Source organism: Chrysemys picta, chromosome 5, assembly GCF_011386835.1.
Source record: "Chrysemys picta bellii isolate R12L10 chromosome 5, ASM1138683v2, whole genome shotgun sequence".
NCBI lineage: Eukaryota > Metazoa > Chordata > Testudines > Emydidae > Chrysemys > Chrysemys picta.
This window is the reverse complement of record NC_088795.1, coordinates 94,335,410-94,352,589: the sequence shown is the minus strand read 5'-3', so window position 1 is coordinate 94,352,589 and position 17,180 is coordinate 94,335,410. Positions and strand designations below refer to the sequence as shown.

The following is a 17,180-nucleotide window of genomic DNA, read 5'->3' as shown; positions in this document are numbered from 1 at the left end:
TAGATTTTATGCCACGTTTATTGTCTGGCAGGGTTTTTTACAGATGACTAAGGTATACAGTGCCATAATATGCATGGTATTTTACAGATAAATGACAGGTCCCCTGCTGCCAAGGAGCTTACAATCTAAAGGCCCAATCCTCCAAGATGCTGAATGACCCCTGCAAGGTAACAGAGCACCTTTAACTCCTATTAATACTAGTGGGAGATGAGGTTGCTTAGCACCCTTCAGGAGGTATTCAGATTTGGAAGATGCTTTGTACTTAAATATATAGCTAAATATACTGTATTTTAAGACTGACAAGTATGTATACCAATCATGCATTTCCCTTCTAGTACTTATGTCACTTGTGCTGATATAGACTTTTCCATTCTTATTTTCTTTGCAAAATAAAATTCTTAATATTTGAATGTTTGTTCATTATGTTGTAATGTAGTAGAAACATACTATTTAAATGGTTGCAAATAACTAGCTTCAATATTTTTCCTATGCAAGTTATAAACAATTCAAGTAGTGAGTAAATGATCATAAAAGTGTTATCTGCATGTTGTACTTCCAAATACTTTATTGCATCCATAAACAAGACTAACCTCCTCATCCAACATTAAAATGTAAGGAATCAAATGTATAAGATCACATAAGTGGAAGAGAAGAAAAGTTAGTAATCTGTTGCATTTAAGGTGCTGATTGTTTTAACCCACTCACATTCCTTGATGCTAGGATTCATGAATATTTAGATCAACAAGCACTGCTTGTAGTAGACATAGCAACTTTAAAGAGTGCAAATGACTAAGATGCTTTTCTGTGGTTGGATTATACACCACTATTTTTGATATTTTGTCTATTTTAAGTTCTATCTTTCTCTCATACCAACAGATCAGGAGAGAATTAGTCCCTTTAATAAGAGGATATGTCTTTTACATATGAAAAGAAAGAATTTAGAAATGGCAATGTGTTTTCCTGCCAATCAAAATGATTAAGAAATACAAATATTTAACATGATCAATGAAGTAGACAGTATTTCCCTCCAATATTTTACATCAAGTTGAAACAAAATACTCAAAGCAATCTACACAAAGCTTCTGATGCAAGAGCAGATTATTTTCACACGGTTTCTCTATTTGGAAAGATGGATTCCTTCTCTTTTAGCAACAGAAGTAGAGCTAAGCAGGCAGACACTTTACAATATATTTGTTTTAATGAAGAAATAGCCAACACAGTCATAGAAAAAATGTGTTCAAGTAAGGCGAGAACTGCTTCAACAAAGCCCTGCTCACACTGACATGAACATTTCTGCTGAAACAGGTCCGCAACATACTACTTGACAACGGAACAGACTATTTTCATATATCCGTTTAAGGAAAATCTCCTCCTCTTTTCTCCTCGCTACATCAACAGGAGGATTACTTGGCATAAGTGTTCACAAAAAAATACTGTTTGCTCTCTGGCCTGAAGGAGCAAAGTCCACATTTATGGCATGAATTTGGAGTAAGTCTACTTATCACTAAAGGAATATATGAAAGCAGAAAAACAAAGTGGGTTTTTTCTTATACCGTAAAGGAAATTTGTTCAAGAAACAGATGTCACAAGACAGCACAGCTTTGAGAGCTCACTTCACTGTCAAGTGACTTCCCATGTGATCAGCACAAGTCTGCGATTCCATTAGGCTTTTTTTTTTTTTTTAGGCACAGGAAAATTGAGGATTTGAAAAGTAACGATGTCGGACCCACTGCACTGTTTGTGATAGCGCCAGCAAAGTAAATAAATCTTCTGTGAGGAAAGCTGGCATTTCCACTGTGGAAAGTCCAAGTCTTCTAGACCATTTGAAGTTCTATATCAATAAAATGATGATTAAAGTTGCCGAAGGATGGACCTTCCTATTTTGTTTTGTATGATTATGATTTATCTAAATCAAAGAATAAAAACATTAACCTTTATTAACAGTGGCAGCTCAAGGCAATCTGCTGCCCTAGGCAACACTTCAGTGCACTGCCTTCACATCACTGAAACATGACCAGGCCAAATCTGAGAAAGTGGTAGCGCAACCTAGGGTCACACCACCACTCAAATTTGGACTGACTGTGTCCCATTATCACAGAGAAGCAGCTGGACTAAATCTTCCTTTCTAGGCCGCTGCCCAGAAATTTGCCATACTAGGCAGCTGCCTAGCTTGCCATACATAGAGCGGCCTCTGCTTATTAAAGTGGCAAAAATACTATGTTGATTTACTGCAAATATGGCTCAATTTAACCTCATTTTAAATATGTCCCGGTATGCGGTACAACTACATTTTAAAAAACCTATGCTTAACATTGCAAAGTGGAGTTAATGAGAAATACAATATATTAAAAACAGAGCTGGTGAAACTGGGCAGGATTGACTGCATGACCACATGCACTATACAACTTTAAACCATTCTACTTTGAATTGATCTTCTTGTGCTGTTGGCTAAGATTTAAAAGCTTCACATGCTTTTTGTTTTTCCCTCATGACATCCATTAAATATACAACTGAACTATGAACATGAAGTTCTATTATATACAGACTAACATTCTAGCAATAAGAGGTACCTAAAAGCCCAACAGAGATATTACAATAGATCAAATTATTTCAGTTGTTGTAAGCCATGAGCCACGCAAGCATCACAACAGCAACTCCACACACTGGCAGTACGATAAAATTCTTATATTTTTGCCACACCGATTGCTCAACTTCTACTTCATCCTTTCTTCTCTTGTTTTTTCGTCGTCCTTTTAACCTGTTCTCAAAAGCCTCCAGTTCAGCCTAGGTAGGACAGAAAACAAATATTTGACATGTTTTCAGCATTAAAAACTTGGAAATAATACATTTATATTTTAAATGTCAATTTATGACGACAAGTTAGTGGCTTACGAAATAGATCTATATACAATGTGTGTGGGGGTGGGTAGAGGGGTTGGTAACACCACTTACTATTCAGATTGCCCCAAACTTCCCCTTTTAAGAACTTGTTGTCAGTTGCTTATAACATAGCTAAACTTTTACATATCAGATGTCTGCCTCATTGATTTTTTTTTTTGGGGGGGGGGGGGGGGGGAGGGAGAGGGGAGAAGGAGAATTTAAGCCAAAACTGTTCAGTCATTTCAGGGAAAGGAAAAATACATGTTGTCCAGATTAAAGAATTCTTGAGACCTCTTCTTTGAATAGCTCTGGAGCAGACCTGACATTTACAGGGGGTGACCTTTGTGCCTTTTGCCATCTCTGTAAAAGAACGCTCAAATTTCTCCAAGTTATAAATTTGAAAAAAAGATCCTTTGGGAAAAAAAAAAAATCACAGTTCACACATGCTCAGTAGAGACTTTTCAGATTTTAATAGCTAAAAATCACTGAAGACTCCATCCTCGCTGAGCATACTCAAGCCTCTCGTAGCTCCTAGTGCTGACCAGACTGCACGTGCACCATCCCCACAAAGCAACTGCGCATGCTTCGGATCAGGCAAACAAAAGTGAAGCCAGACTTTCCCTGTAATGGCTGCTCCAGGCCATGGTGGAGCTGGGCACCTGAACTGACAGCAGGTCAGTCTCTCCTCTGTTCTCAGTGACCCCGTTCCTGGCACCCCGGCAGCACAGAGGAGGACCAGCTGATTTGAATGCAAAGGGGACAAAAGCCAGACAGGGGGAAGGAAAGGAGCGTACTGGAACAAGGAATCTGAAACTGGAACTGGTTGGGCAAGGAAATTAGGACTAAGAGCTAGTGAGGCAAGTGGGCAATGGGGTGGGGAGATAGTGAGATTAGAGCGGGAGCTCAGAAAGAGAAGGGAGACCAGGATTCAGATGCAGTGTGTATGGAAGGAGGGGCGGGGGGGGAGAGAGAATGGGAGAACCCTGACAATGACCTGGATGTGGGAGAAGAACTGGGACTGGCTGGGCAAAGAGATTGGGACAAGGAGAGCGGGAAGACAGGGACAAGGAGCCATAAAGGGGGTGAGGGGAAAGACAGAGATTGGATGAGGAGCCTGGGGAGGGAGACTAGGTTTATGAGCCAGTGGGAGGGCAGACACACATCAGACAAGGAGCAGGAAGGGGAAGCGAAACTGGGATTCAGACAGCAAGGCCAGAGGGGGAAGACTAGCATTGGTTAGGCAAGGAGACTGGGAGGAGATGCCTGAGGAATGGAGATTGGGAACGTGTAGGAAATGACAACAGGGCTGGGACAAAGAGTCAGAAGTAGGGAAGAGACAGGCCTAAGACAGGTTAGGTGAGAATGTGGGTAAGAAGGGGTCACACTTGGGATGACTTTACAGAAGAGTTTGTGCCCACCAAGGACACTCCCATCTAGAGCCTGGAATAGAACATTCCTTTGCTGTCAGCAAATATCTGAGAAACCCACTGGCAAAGTGTCATCCTCTGTGGACCAGCTGCAGAAGAGGATGACACAATCTACTACTGCTAAGAGTTACTCCCTTAGCTTAAGTGACAGAGAGATGTGTGGTGGATCTACAGGTTCCAATCCTGCAAATGTCCTACATGGAAGTCAATATGATGCCACATGTTGGAATGTGTTTTTTCAGATAGGTTTTTTAAAAACTTACAAAATTACACACAAAATTTATGTTTAAAGAACATTAAGGTGGCAAAGTCAAGCACTCAAAAGTTAGGAAATGTCAGAATTAGGTTGCCGGTGGAAATCTGAATGTGGACCCCTTGTGCACATGCAGCATGAGACAATATTTAATTACATGACCACATACTATTTTTTCCCCCCACAGGACCCCAGCCTCATTCAGTGCACAGGATGGAGCTGCTCTAGGTAAAAATCAGGGATGTGTAGCAAAGGAAGCTGTTGTCTGTTGGGCCCCAGTCTCATTTTTTGCAGAGGTTGAAGGATGTATATTGAACGAGGTGGGGGTTGCAGGAACAGAAAGGAGGGCTGCACAGTTAAGAGCAATTGAATGCTACCCTGGAGAATTGGATTCTATCCCTGCCTCTGCCACAGATTCCCTATGTGAGGCTAGTCAAGTCCCTTAAACAAAAACTTTTTAGTTTTTCCACACGTGGCTACTTACTCCATTCCTCATTTTCTAGGTGTCCAATTTGATTCCCTGTGGTCTGATTTACAGACATGCTAAGCACTCTCAGCTGCAACTTAAGTCATCAGGAGCTGTGGTTTGAAGAAGTGCTATATAATGCTAAGTGCTCTGAATAATTGGGTTGTACGTGTCTAAAATGGGGCACCCAAACTTAGTGGAAACTTTTGACATTACTCTCTGTGCCTTGACTTCCCAATATGTATGGGTACAGAGCCACCCCCTCACCTACCAACGTGTTGTAAAGTTAAATAAACCGAAGGGCTGTACACTTTGTAGCTTCTCTGGGCTGAGCTCATTGCCCTCTATCGCCCCCCACCCCCCACAAGGTCTCTGTGCACAACCCTCCCATCACCCTCTATTTCAGGGATACCCTGAAACCCCCACCTCCACATTGCAGGACCTATGCACCCCCCTTCCCCTCTCCAGCATATGCAGAGGCTTTGTGCACCCTCCATGTCCCTCTTCCCCCACACTACTGTCACCCACTTCCCTCCCATGCCAGGGAGGAGGTGTGCCATTATTCTTCCCATGCCCTCATCCCCTCCATTACAGGGTGTCTGTCCTCCCCAGCCCCGCCTTTCAGGGGTTTAATGCGATTCCCATTGCCCTCATGCCAGGGTTCCAGTTCCCATCCTCCCACCATGCCTGGGGTTATACACACTTGCCCTTTTCCTCCTGCCCCTGCACCATTCTTATTTATTTTATTTCTGGGAGATAAATCATTCACACTGTCAAGTGTATTGGGAGGATGGGCAGAGCTGAGATGGGCTATTGTTATGCTGGAAAGTGTTAATCGGGTCTATAGCAAGGGTTCACAAACTTTTTGTTGCTATGACCCCATTTTAATGAAGTATTTCCTGCCAGGACCCTAGACAGCACGGAGGACACTATTATGAAGAGCAAAATGGCATACTCAGCCCATTGTGGCCTCGCAAGCACTGTATACTGAGGTCACGCCAATCCCTATTGTGTGGAGGACACCTTTTTCCTCCATACAATGTGACCTTATACATACGGTGCATATGAGGTCATGCTTCATCCACTGTGATCTCACATTAACCATACACGCAAGGTCATTTTGTGCAGAGCAAAATGACATCTTCCATACATTAGGGTTTGCTGAGACCCCATTTGCTAATGGCCTGACCCTATTTGGGGCTGCGCTCCACAGTTTGGGAACTGCTGCGCTGTAGACAACTGCAGACCTGCATGAAGCTGCTGGACCTGCTAACCAGATGCCAAAGGCGCCATTTGTCCCCTATTCCCCCCTTCCAGTTTTCCTCACACATATACAAAAACCCGGGGGGGAGGGATAGCTCAATGGTTTGAGCATTGGCCTGCTAAACCCAGGGTTGTGAGTTCAATCCTTGAGGGGGCCACTTAGGGATTTGGGGAAAAATCAGTACTTGGTCCTGCTAGTGAAGGCAGGGGGCTGGACTTGATGACCTTTCAAGGTCCCTTCCAGTTCTAGGAGATGGAATATCTTTATTAATTATTATTATTAATAGAATCCTGCCCATTGATGCCTAAAATAGTCCGATAAATTTTGCGATTTAGCGGATGTTATGTTCAGAAGTTATCATGTTACTGGGGCATTTCTCTCAGTTGAGTGTGAAGACTTGTCTACACATGAAAATTAATTCAGAAAAAGACAGTATGTAAATTTAAAGCAGATTTGCTATTCCTGATTAATTCTTGGGGTGGGAGGGATGCTCTAATTCCAGAGGCAGAGTGACTTATTTATATTTTAGAATTGGAAAAGGTACAGAGACGAGAGGAAAAAAAAAAAAGATAAAGGGTAGGAACCAGTTTTCATATAAGGAGAGATTAAAAAGACTGGAACTTGGAAAAGAGATGACTAAGTCGTCTATATAAATCATGACTGATGTTGAGTTAGGAAGTGTTATTTACTCCTTCATATAACGCAAGAACCAGGGGTCACCCAATGAAATTAATAGGCATCAGGTTTAAAAACAAACGAAAGGAAGTACTTCACACAACACACAATCAATGTGAGGAACTCGTTTCCAGGGGATATGGTAAAGGCCAAAATTATAAGGGTGTTCAAAAAAAGAACTAGATAAGTGCATAGAGAATAGGTCATCAACGGTTATTAGCCAGGATGGGTAGAGATGGTGTCTCTAGCCTTTGTTGCCAGAAGCCGGGAGTGGATGATAGGGGATGGATCACTCAATGACTGCCTGTTCTGTTCATTCCCTCTGATGCATCTGGCATGGGCCACTGTCGGAAGACAGGATAGTGGGCTAAATGGACCATTGATCTGACCAGTATGGCCATTCTTATGTTTCAAATTAGCTTAATCAGAATGATGGTGTCCATGCATGGAGTTAATCAGGAACAGGTATTCTGGAATTAACTCCCTATATAGCCAAGCCCTTAGACCTCACTGTGCTTAGCCAATTAATATTTATGAAGTACTGTGATTCTATAGTGATAGGCACCATAGAAAAGCCCACAAGGAAATTAATAATTTTATTGTTAGAGCTGGGTTTGACTAACGCACAGTAAATAAAGCCTACAGCCAAATGAGCAATGAGGTTAAAACAAAATATTGAATAGCAGCTGATTAAGTGAGCTCTATTCATCCTGCGTACTAAATGAGACTGGGATCCTGTAGAAAAAAATAGTATGGGATCATGTAATTAAAAACGGAATCATAATGCACACACACGAGGGACAAAGTAAGGTTGCATGAGCAACTATGAAACCTAACTTTTTAGGGGTTGATTTTTCATCCTTTCTAAAATGTTTTTTAAATCTCTTTTTTGAATACATAAAAACAAATTTAATTACCTCTCATCTGCAGGGTTTGAACCCTGAACCTCCAACACTGCAGCAAAAGACTACCACCACTTGTGCTACAGAACTAAATACATTAACTGACAGCTGCAGAAGTCTTAACGCAGAATGAGGGGTGGACAGCTGGATCTATAGGGTTGGGCAGCCCAGCCTGGCATTGCCCCCACGTGGGGGAAGAGAGCACTGAGAAACTCTGGCCCCATGTGGTGCCTCTGTGTTTGGAGTGGGAAGGAAGATGGGTTGCTGGATCCTGGTGCTGGATCTAAGGGTGGTCCTTGGTGAGGGCAGGGAACCTGACCAGGCTCTTCCCCACTCCACTGGGAAGATGGGGGATCCTCCCCTATGTGGTGTCCTCAAAGGGGCTTGGGCATTGGGGCCATGTGTTGTACACAGAGCAGCTCTCTCCCACCCAGTCTCACTGCTGCTACAGTACAATCTGCTGCTGCCACTATTTTGGCATCAGCCCAACCTTAGAATTTTTTTGTTCAGTTATCTTGGAAGGCTACCAAAATTTTCCTGGGGTATGCGAACAAGAGAAGAGAAATTGCAATTTTAAACAATTTCTAGCTCCAAAAGCGTGAGCAAGGTTTCGTGGAAGAAAGAAAAGGCACTTCTACAGCCTGAGTGCTATCAAGCCTGCTGCAAAATAATGGAGGTGTGAGACGTTCTCAAAGAATAGGTGCAAGAATATTTTATAAGTGTAAAGTGTTACGAGGGGTTGCTACATCAAGCATAGGCATTTATTTTAATAAAATATATACTTTTACCTTGTCAGAAGGAGAAAGCACAAACAGGCAATGTTTTATTGTACTACAAGGTCCCTAAGAAAATTGCAGCCTCTATTTAAATGCTTACAGGGTCTGTTTCAGCAACCAAAACCACATTTTCCTGAAGTTTATTTTTCATATTTTATAAAGGTTTGGCAAAATGTAAAAGAGCAATTACATACAAAAATACTAATTTAATACAATATTTAAGATATTTTAACTCATGAAACACGAATCACGAGTTAATCATTTATACATGATTTTGCACATACTTATAGATTTTTGGTGATGTGAGAGAACACTGTCTCTTACTATTATAAGTCACTCGTAACATAGGCCTGAGTTCTTTGGGCCAGAATCCTTAGCTGGTGTGAACAATCTTGGCCCTTAGCATCTGAAGACAACATACTACAAACCTTTAGCTATGCATAAATTAACAGATTTACCAAGAGAACTAAGGCTATGTCTACACTACAGATTATGTTGGCATAATTTATGTAACCCAGGGGTGTGAATAAATCACCCCCCTCCTAGCCCCCGGAGCGATGCAAGTTACACTGACATAAGCGCCGGTGTGGACAGCACTATGTTGGTGGGAGAGCTTTTTCCGCCAGCATAGCTTCTGCCACTCACAGGGGCTGGAGCAGTTAAGCCGATGGGAGAGCTCTTCCCCCCCACCCCACCTCCATCGGCTTAGAGTGGCTACTTTGGAGAGCTTACAGTGGGGCAGCTGTAAACTCTCTAGTGTAGCTATGCCCTAAGACTTAGGGAGAGGTGCTGGGGTCAGAGGAAGAAGGGTTGGTACCTGTTGCCTTCGCTTTTCTTCTTCAATAGCAGCTTTGGCTTCTGCCTCTTTTATCTGTTCAAACACATACAAAATAATGGGTAACTGACATTGTAAGATACTGATTATAGTATAAATTCTGTTTTCTTATTTCTCATAGGATCCTTTTGGCTTTTTACAGAACGAGCCATTATAAAAATACCAAAAAAAGTGTAAACTTCCTTCTAGCTGAGCTTCTAATCTACTACTTAGATTGTAAGACACTCAGGGCAGAAATTGCATTGTTGTATATATTTGAGAAGTATCTAGCACGTAATGGGTGCCTTTGGCTTATAAATAATATTAGCATACTGTGACAATTTGGGAATCTGTCTATACAAATTATTAATTGTGTTTGATACTGGGGGCTTTGTACGTATCTGTGTTAGACTGCAAATTCCATTTTCAATGTGCAGCCTTTTGCCTTCTCTATTACTTGTTTGCTTCCATGCTGGACTGAAAATTCCAAAGGCTGGTGGCAAAAGAACAACAGAGTTGTTAAAATATGACGATCAGCTTTCCAAATGACAAACAGATCAGGGGAGAGATTGCCGTGATTACAAAGTCAATTGGCAGGGCTCTCTGGTCACCTGACATGGGGGCTAAAAGTTATAAAAATCGGGGGAGCTGACTTTTCTGGGGCCTCTAGCCATTTTGTCTCAAGCTGAAGAGGAAAGAGAAGCATCCCAACATGTAGATCCCCTACAGGAGGTAGGGGGCCCTGCCCAGTTCCCCCCACTCCCATGGGAAGGGTAAGTTAGTAAGAGGCATTGTGGTTAGGATGTTTGTTGTCTTCTAAATGATCAAATGAAAGAGAAATGATGTTAGACTCTCGCAAGGTGTGCTAAATACTTTACAACTATCACATTGCCCCCTGAGAGAGTTCACTGATAAAGCAGAAGGCTCAAACCTTGAGATGGGATTCTGCGAGAGGACGTCTAAGTACAGGGGAGTCCAAATGGTCAGCAATGAACCTAAAGGGGATAGGCAGCTGCGAAGCAGGTTTCAATTCTCAGGATGGTGACACAAAGGATCAGCACCTTGTAGAGTGTGCCTATGGACCTCGAGATTGGGGCAGTGATTGGACTCTGTTCAGTCCTGGAGGCTTAAAACATCTGGGGATCCAGTGACCCAGAGGCTTGGACTCCCTTCTCAGCAGTCTGGTGGGTGACCAGCAGGGGCACTCAACCAGATCTGACACATGCAACATTCAGCAGCTCTAAGTTCCTCAAAGATGTACTGAGTTTCCTGTTATACATATACTTCTGGAACAGCATTTCTCAGAATACTATAATGTAACAGTGAACTAGCAGCAAGTAAGAAAATAAAACATTAAGTATATATAAAATGAAACTAATGCAAAGTCAGGTGTTAGCTTTAGCTCTTGGCAATGTTTCTTGAAAGAAACAGCATTTCTAGATCTTTAATATTTTTAGCTATTGTATTACTCTGATAAAGTTACATTCAAAATCTGGTTAATAACCTGAAAGCAAGCACCATCTAGATCCCAATATTAACTTGAATAGATATTTCAATTATCATTTGCTTGCATTCTGAGAGTGACAATGTGCTAAACGTTGTCCACACAGACACGTCCCTGTCCCAAATAGCTCATAATGTTGAAGACAAAGTGGAACTCTCAGAAATTCACACTATATAGTACATCATGTACATGTTCATCACTGATGGCAATTTAATAAGCAACCCAATAACCGTTGTAGATTTTCACATAGCCTTTTAAACTGTTGAGGCATGAAGCTTAAAAAGCTACAAAAATGGCTTACAGAATTAAGAACTGCAATAAACAAAATGCAAAGTGAAATTAATTTTAAAAAAGAAAGACTTGATTGGAAAAATTTTTTCAAACACATATACTTTGTACCCAAAAAATATGGCGTGAGTAAGTGTACAAATACCAAGTATCTGATATTTTACTGCCACCTACTGGTAAGGCATCAGCTCCGAAAGATGAGTTAGCCATCCGTGATACAACACAGCTAATCGTCTGAACGAGAGCAGCAGAAAGACTGTTTCAAAATAGACTATTGTGGTTGATTTTGAACCAGGGGGAGAGGATTAACCAAAATGATCAGTGTACGTTCCACTGAGAAAATGAGGTAGAGTAGATAGAATTTTTTTTCCTAAAAATAAGAATGTGCATTAAAAGAAATCTCAAACTACTCAGCAGTGCACATTCATTAGGCACTATTATACTGGCTTGTACAGGTAAAACGTCAGTGATTTCTGGAACCTGATATTCACCTTGTAACAGTGCAAGATTATTTCTTTTGTAAATGTCTGCAGTCCTAATCAAAATGCTGCTCAGTCTTGATATGCTGCTCTGAACTGTAATTATGTGGAGTGTACATAATAGGAGTTAATTCTAATTTGTCATTATCAAGCCTTCACATGTTCCAGAATGTTGCCTAATAATAAGCACTTGTAGAACACTTTTCAACTTCAAAGCACAGAACACCACTCAATTCTGAGGCAAGTACTCAGTTATCCCATGCCCAACGTGTCTGTGGCACCGTATGCAGTGAAACCTGGGAGTGCTTGGCTACTAGTCTTATGTCCAATGCACTAGACAATTCTTCCTTGCGGATTACAACAAGATTGCAAAAAACAGCAGAGGGTGTACAGCCAATTTATGCTCACTTGCAAGTGATTAATTTAGAGTCTGAAAATCTCAGTTCTTAAACAGAAAAAGTCTCGTCCGAGACTGTTGAAATGACTCGCAAGATAACCGAAGTATTTTTCAGCTAGGCCACGAACATAAGTGACCAGATCGCTTGTTGCCATCTGATAGCTGTTCACCTGCTGGTGAATTAGTGGTTTCAGTCCAGTCTCTAGTGAATATGTGCCCACATCACTAAAATTACAATCACAAATTGTGGTCTTAGCAAAGGCGCCAAGGACGGAACAAATAAATTCTCCTATTCCTAGTGACTGATTTTCTATAGGAAGGTGGAGGCATATTGATAGCATGAGAATGCTGGTATTACAACTATATGTGAGGACAAAGGATGTCAGTCTCCTTAAAAGTTGCAGTCACATTGCCAATTTATATAGACACATTTTAATTGAAAAGCACCTTTAGCTAACGAGACGTTCAAAATCCTTCATTATACAGAGAATGGGCCAAATTCATCTGTAATTTACACTCTTATAAATCCAGAATAATTCCATTTGACTTTAGAGTTATTCCAGATTAAGGTCAGAATAAATGAGATCCTAGTTTAGCCCAATGTATTTTCTACCAGCTATTGAGAAAGTTCTATGATTTCCCAAATAGAGCTATTCTAACTAACTGCAACAGGGTATACAGAAATCCACCATATGGCTACCTTGCACTGCTTTGGCCATTCAGTTTCTGAAATTCATTCTCTGACATGACTAGAAAGCAGTGGTAACATGTCTTGAGCAAGCGATGTTCCTGGAGGACAGTGCAGAGGTGCCACAGAATCAGAACTGAATAACTATATAAGTTTGAGGATTTCAAGGGCATGTTCAGTTCCCATTCCACAAAAATACAAAACCTTCCCCTAACAATAGTATAAAAACAGGTCCTCCACAAGGTCAACTGTGTACAGACAAGCATTTTTCACTCCCCTCAAAGGCTTTGCCATAGTAGGGCACCATTTAGCCCATGAGACAGGCGGAGACACATGAGAAAAAATTACCGGAGTATTATTCTAGCATAACCCAAAAGTTCACTAACTTATACTTATGTTAAGTATTAGCACTCTGTCTACAAATAATATAAAGAACTATTTTTCCACATTTATCCAGAACCAACAGTCTGAAGCAGCAGCTGTTAAACATGTACATTTGATTTGATTACATGATATTTCTTGCTGGTATTGTCTTGGAAAATAAATCTGTATTCATTTCTTGTTTCTGAAGCAGTGAGAATATATTATAACCACAAGAGAGACATTACCTCAGATGCTTTCCGTTTCATTTCCTTACACAATGTGTCACATTCTAGTGAAACCTGGCCTTCTTGTACCTTGCTGCATTGTAATTCCTGTAGGTATGAATAAAAACTTCAAATTTAAAAATCACTTATCTACATAAAGTATACAGTTTATTAATTTTCCAACATAAAAGATAAGACAGATTTCTATTTGATAAAACATGCCCCAAATAATGTGTTTTATAAAATGGAAAAAAAAGCTAATTCTAGACAGAACATTTTCAAGTCTATAATTTTATTTTTGAAATTCAGTGAAGATCAAAGTATTAATACAATTAATACCATGCAATGTGGTTTTTTTTAAATTAGTTGTGTTTCTATTTCACCATTTTCATTGTGCCCTCCACCCCTCACAGCCTCAGAGGTCGGGGGGGGGGGCCTTTGTCTGGGCCAGCAAGGAAAAAAAAATCCTTGGCCCTTTTAAAGAATCACATCCTTAAGTGTAATGCAACTAGCAGCTTGAACATTTAGGTATAGACTGGGGTGTGAAAATTTACTCCACTCCATTTGAGAGCAGAGCTAGCCCCCTCACAATTTGACACTACAATCTTGGGTGACACTACACTCTGGGCTAGCATCAGAGACTTATTGAGTTGTTTATTGAGCAGTACACTTTGCAACAGGGTATCAGACTACCAGAAACGGTAGCAAGTTCTAGCTAGGCTATTGGAGGAGTGAAATCTACCAGGGCTAATAAAGAGACAGAAGGGCAGATTCAGATGGGGCCTTTGGCATTTAGGGGTCTGCAATGGGTTAGGAGAGAGATTTGACAATCTGAATCTCAGTGTGTCAAAGAAACCAATTAAGGGCTGACAAGATAAGTCATTATACTTAGGGAGTGTTGGGAGGCTGGGATTTGGCCAACCAAAGCAGTATAAACTTGTTGTGCACGGAAGCTGCTAGTGCCAGGATGGTCTTCCCTCGCTGGAAAAGAAATTACCTCAGAAAAGAAAGTTTCAGTTCATGGTGATGTCAAAGAAGCTGTATTTTTGAGGTTCTCCTACTGAACTGGGATCCCATTTACTCAGGAATAGGAGCCAAATTGGGTATCTCTCTATCAATGGTGGCATCCAAATGTAGAAACGGGTATGGAGACCCATCAGGGAGGCTATTCAGTGCACTGTATGCACTAAACACTTCCTATTTATTCTTTCCTTCACAAGAGTTGGTGATGGGATGTTTAGGCACAACACTGTGTATTTGACCCATAGGTAGGTGGCCGGTTCCTGCTGGAAGTTCATTGCTGGGCTTCAGTGGTGAGGCAGCTCTGAGTTGGTCTGGGTGGAGAGGCATGCCCTGTTGCCAGCAGATGCCCTTGTAGGTCTGTTGGCTAGGGAAGGGCCACGTGAATGGATCAGTTTATTAAGGATGGTGCCACCGTATTTGCATTCAGCTTTACACAGAAACTTAGCTGTGCCAATGGATTTTTTATGTAATTAAATATACACTTCCCTGATCTCTGGTCAGAAAAATGTACTTTGTTTTTCTTTTATTTGAAATAGTTTTGAGTGAGACTTATCATATACTAGTCTCCCAGTGGAGTTATAAAAATCCAAGTGTATTTGAAACAATTCATTGCAATATTACAATATTTGTAGGTTACAGAACAATTTTACATCTTCAACGCATCCTTTGATACTAAGGGCAAGATCCTCAGCTGACATAAGTGTTATAGCTTAATTAAAGTAATTGGATCTACTGTATACCAACTATTTACTCCAGTGATGATCCTGCCCTATGGATGCAGAGATAAAAAAAAGGAATTTTACAGCTACAATTCTCTAAAAATTACAGCACTGAATTTACCTTTTTCATTCTTTTGCATGGACATCTGAGTTTAACCTTCTGGTTGCAATTTTGAGGACAATCACCCGAATGGCAAATCTCTTTACATCGATGACCACAGGACAACTGAGAAACAAAGAGACCGATTCTCTGCAACTGGACTATAAAATGTTTCTATTTCAAACACAGCATTTAAACAGAAGAAAAGCCAGGAAAGCCCAATTAATGTATCAGTTTCCCACTCATGTAGTAACTAACTACATGAAGCAGGGAATGGGCGACAGGGGATGGATCACTTGATGATCACCTGTTGTGTTCATTCCCTCTGGGGCACTTGGCATTGGTCACTGTCAGAAGACAGGATACTGGGCTAGATGGATGTTTGGTCTGACCCAGTATGGCCATTCTTATGTTCTTAACTTGTTCATTAATATTTGCTTTTTATTTTGTTCACAGCATTTTTTAGTTCCCATTACTAGAAACTATGTAACATGCAAAGTATGATTTTTCTTTATGAACTTCATTTTCACAGTTCGATTGAAAAGAAAAAAAAAGATCCAGTTATTTTAAATAGAAATTTTCAGTAAGTACAATATCCCCTTTAAAATGATACACACAACAACAATATACAACTCCAGCTATGTGTATTTTGGAGGGAATAAGGTTTGGAAGAAGGGGAAAAGGAGGGAAAGAAAAAATTAGAAGCTGTTGCTCTGCATTCCATACCTTCAAGTTATACTTCAAATGGGAGAGAACAAAAACAGAAGGAAATGGAAGTTTCTACTATTACATATTTTGTAAATGTTTTGATCCATAAACTGTACTATAGGGAAGCCAGATACACTACATCAAGGGGTTTTTTAGCCTCCTTTCAAATTCAGAAAATCTTAAGTGTGTGACTTGGAAGGACTATCCCATTTCTTGTCTTTGGGATATGGGGACTACAAACTTTTTTCCTATTATAAGTAGAAATCGTTTAAATAAGACTACAAAAACACAATTCAACTGCTTTTTTTTTTTTAATATTTTTATTATCCTACATGACAGACATTTTTTTAATGTTACCTATCCCTGTTCTTGTAGGTGCTCATTGAAGATTTCACTAATTTCTTACAACAGCATGGTGATTGTAATGAATTTAGGGATGCACCAAACCCTATGTTAGATATAAAACACGAGAGGACAGAGAAATTTTTCATTTAAGGTAAAGAACTTAGCTTCACATATCCCTTTACATATATATGTAAATACTTTTTTCACCCTCAACTGCTAAACATGTTTTCAATAACCTAAGCTGCTACTTAAAGGTAGCACATTTGATTAGGTGATTTATAAAGGAAGTTTAATTCCCAAAACTGTTCAAAAATTGTATCTGGAGATGCTCGTAGTTTAAAGTAAACTTTCAGCTGTAGTCAAGCGATTTAATACACTCTGGAAAATGTCATAAGAGCCACAATTATTTTAATATTTAGGATGTGTGTTTTTCACATTTACTAGTAACTGGAAGTTTATAACATATTACATGAATAAATCCACAAGAATAGAACGTTGCATACTATTATAAAATAACCCAAATGAAGTACATTATAAATTAGTAAATTCAGATTCATGGACTTAAAAGAAGTACTGATTAACTGATTTAACCAAAGAGTCCATAGATACAGAGTCCATGCTTCAATCACAGAATTTGCATGATCTTTAGATAGAAAGTTTGTTCACATACCTGCTCCTACTAGGTCTCAGACAAAATTTCTTTGTGCAAGTATGTAGCCCTAGCAATGTCGGTCATTATACTATTAATGTACCTATCTTTTTGAATGGAGTACAGTTGACATTATGCATCGGTGTTTGACTGTGTTTACCTGCTGGTGACCATAAAATTAGTCTTTTACAGGTTCTGACAAAGTTTCCTTGCACTGCTCAGTAGTGCAAGAGTGT

The 17,180-nt window shown here is 40.2% G+C and overlaps 1 protein-coding gene across 1 annotated transcript in view; it reads right to left on the bottom strand.

Moving 5' to 3' along the window:
- NFXL1 (nuclear transcription factor, X-box binding like 1) overlaps window positions 1–17,180 on the bottom strand; it is a 108,834-nt gene continuing 91,654 nt past the window's right edge. Inside the window, exons 19-22 of the mRNA XM_008163450.4 lie at window positions 15,264–15,368; window positions 13,422–13,508; window positions 9,461–9,514; window positions 1–2,784 (exon numbers count right to left, since the gene is read on the bottom strand). Of these exons, the coding sequence (XP_008161672.3) occupies window positions 2,611–2,784; window positions 9,461–9,514; window positions 13,422–13,508; window positions 15,264–15,368 (420 nt within the window). The 3' untranslated portion in view covers window positions 1–2,610. The remainder of the gene's footprint in view (window positions 2,785–9,460; window positions 9,515–13,421; window positions 13,509–15,263; window positions 15,369–17,180) is intronic.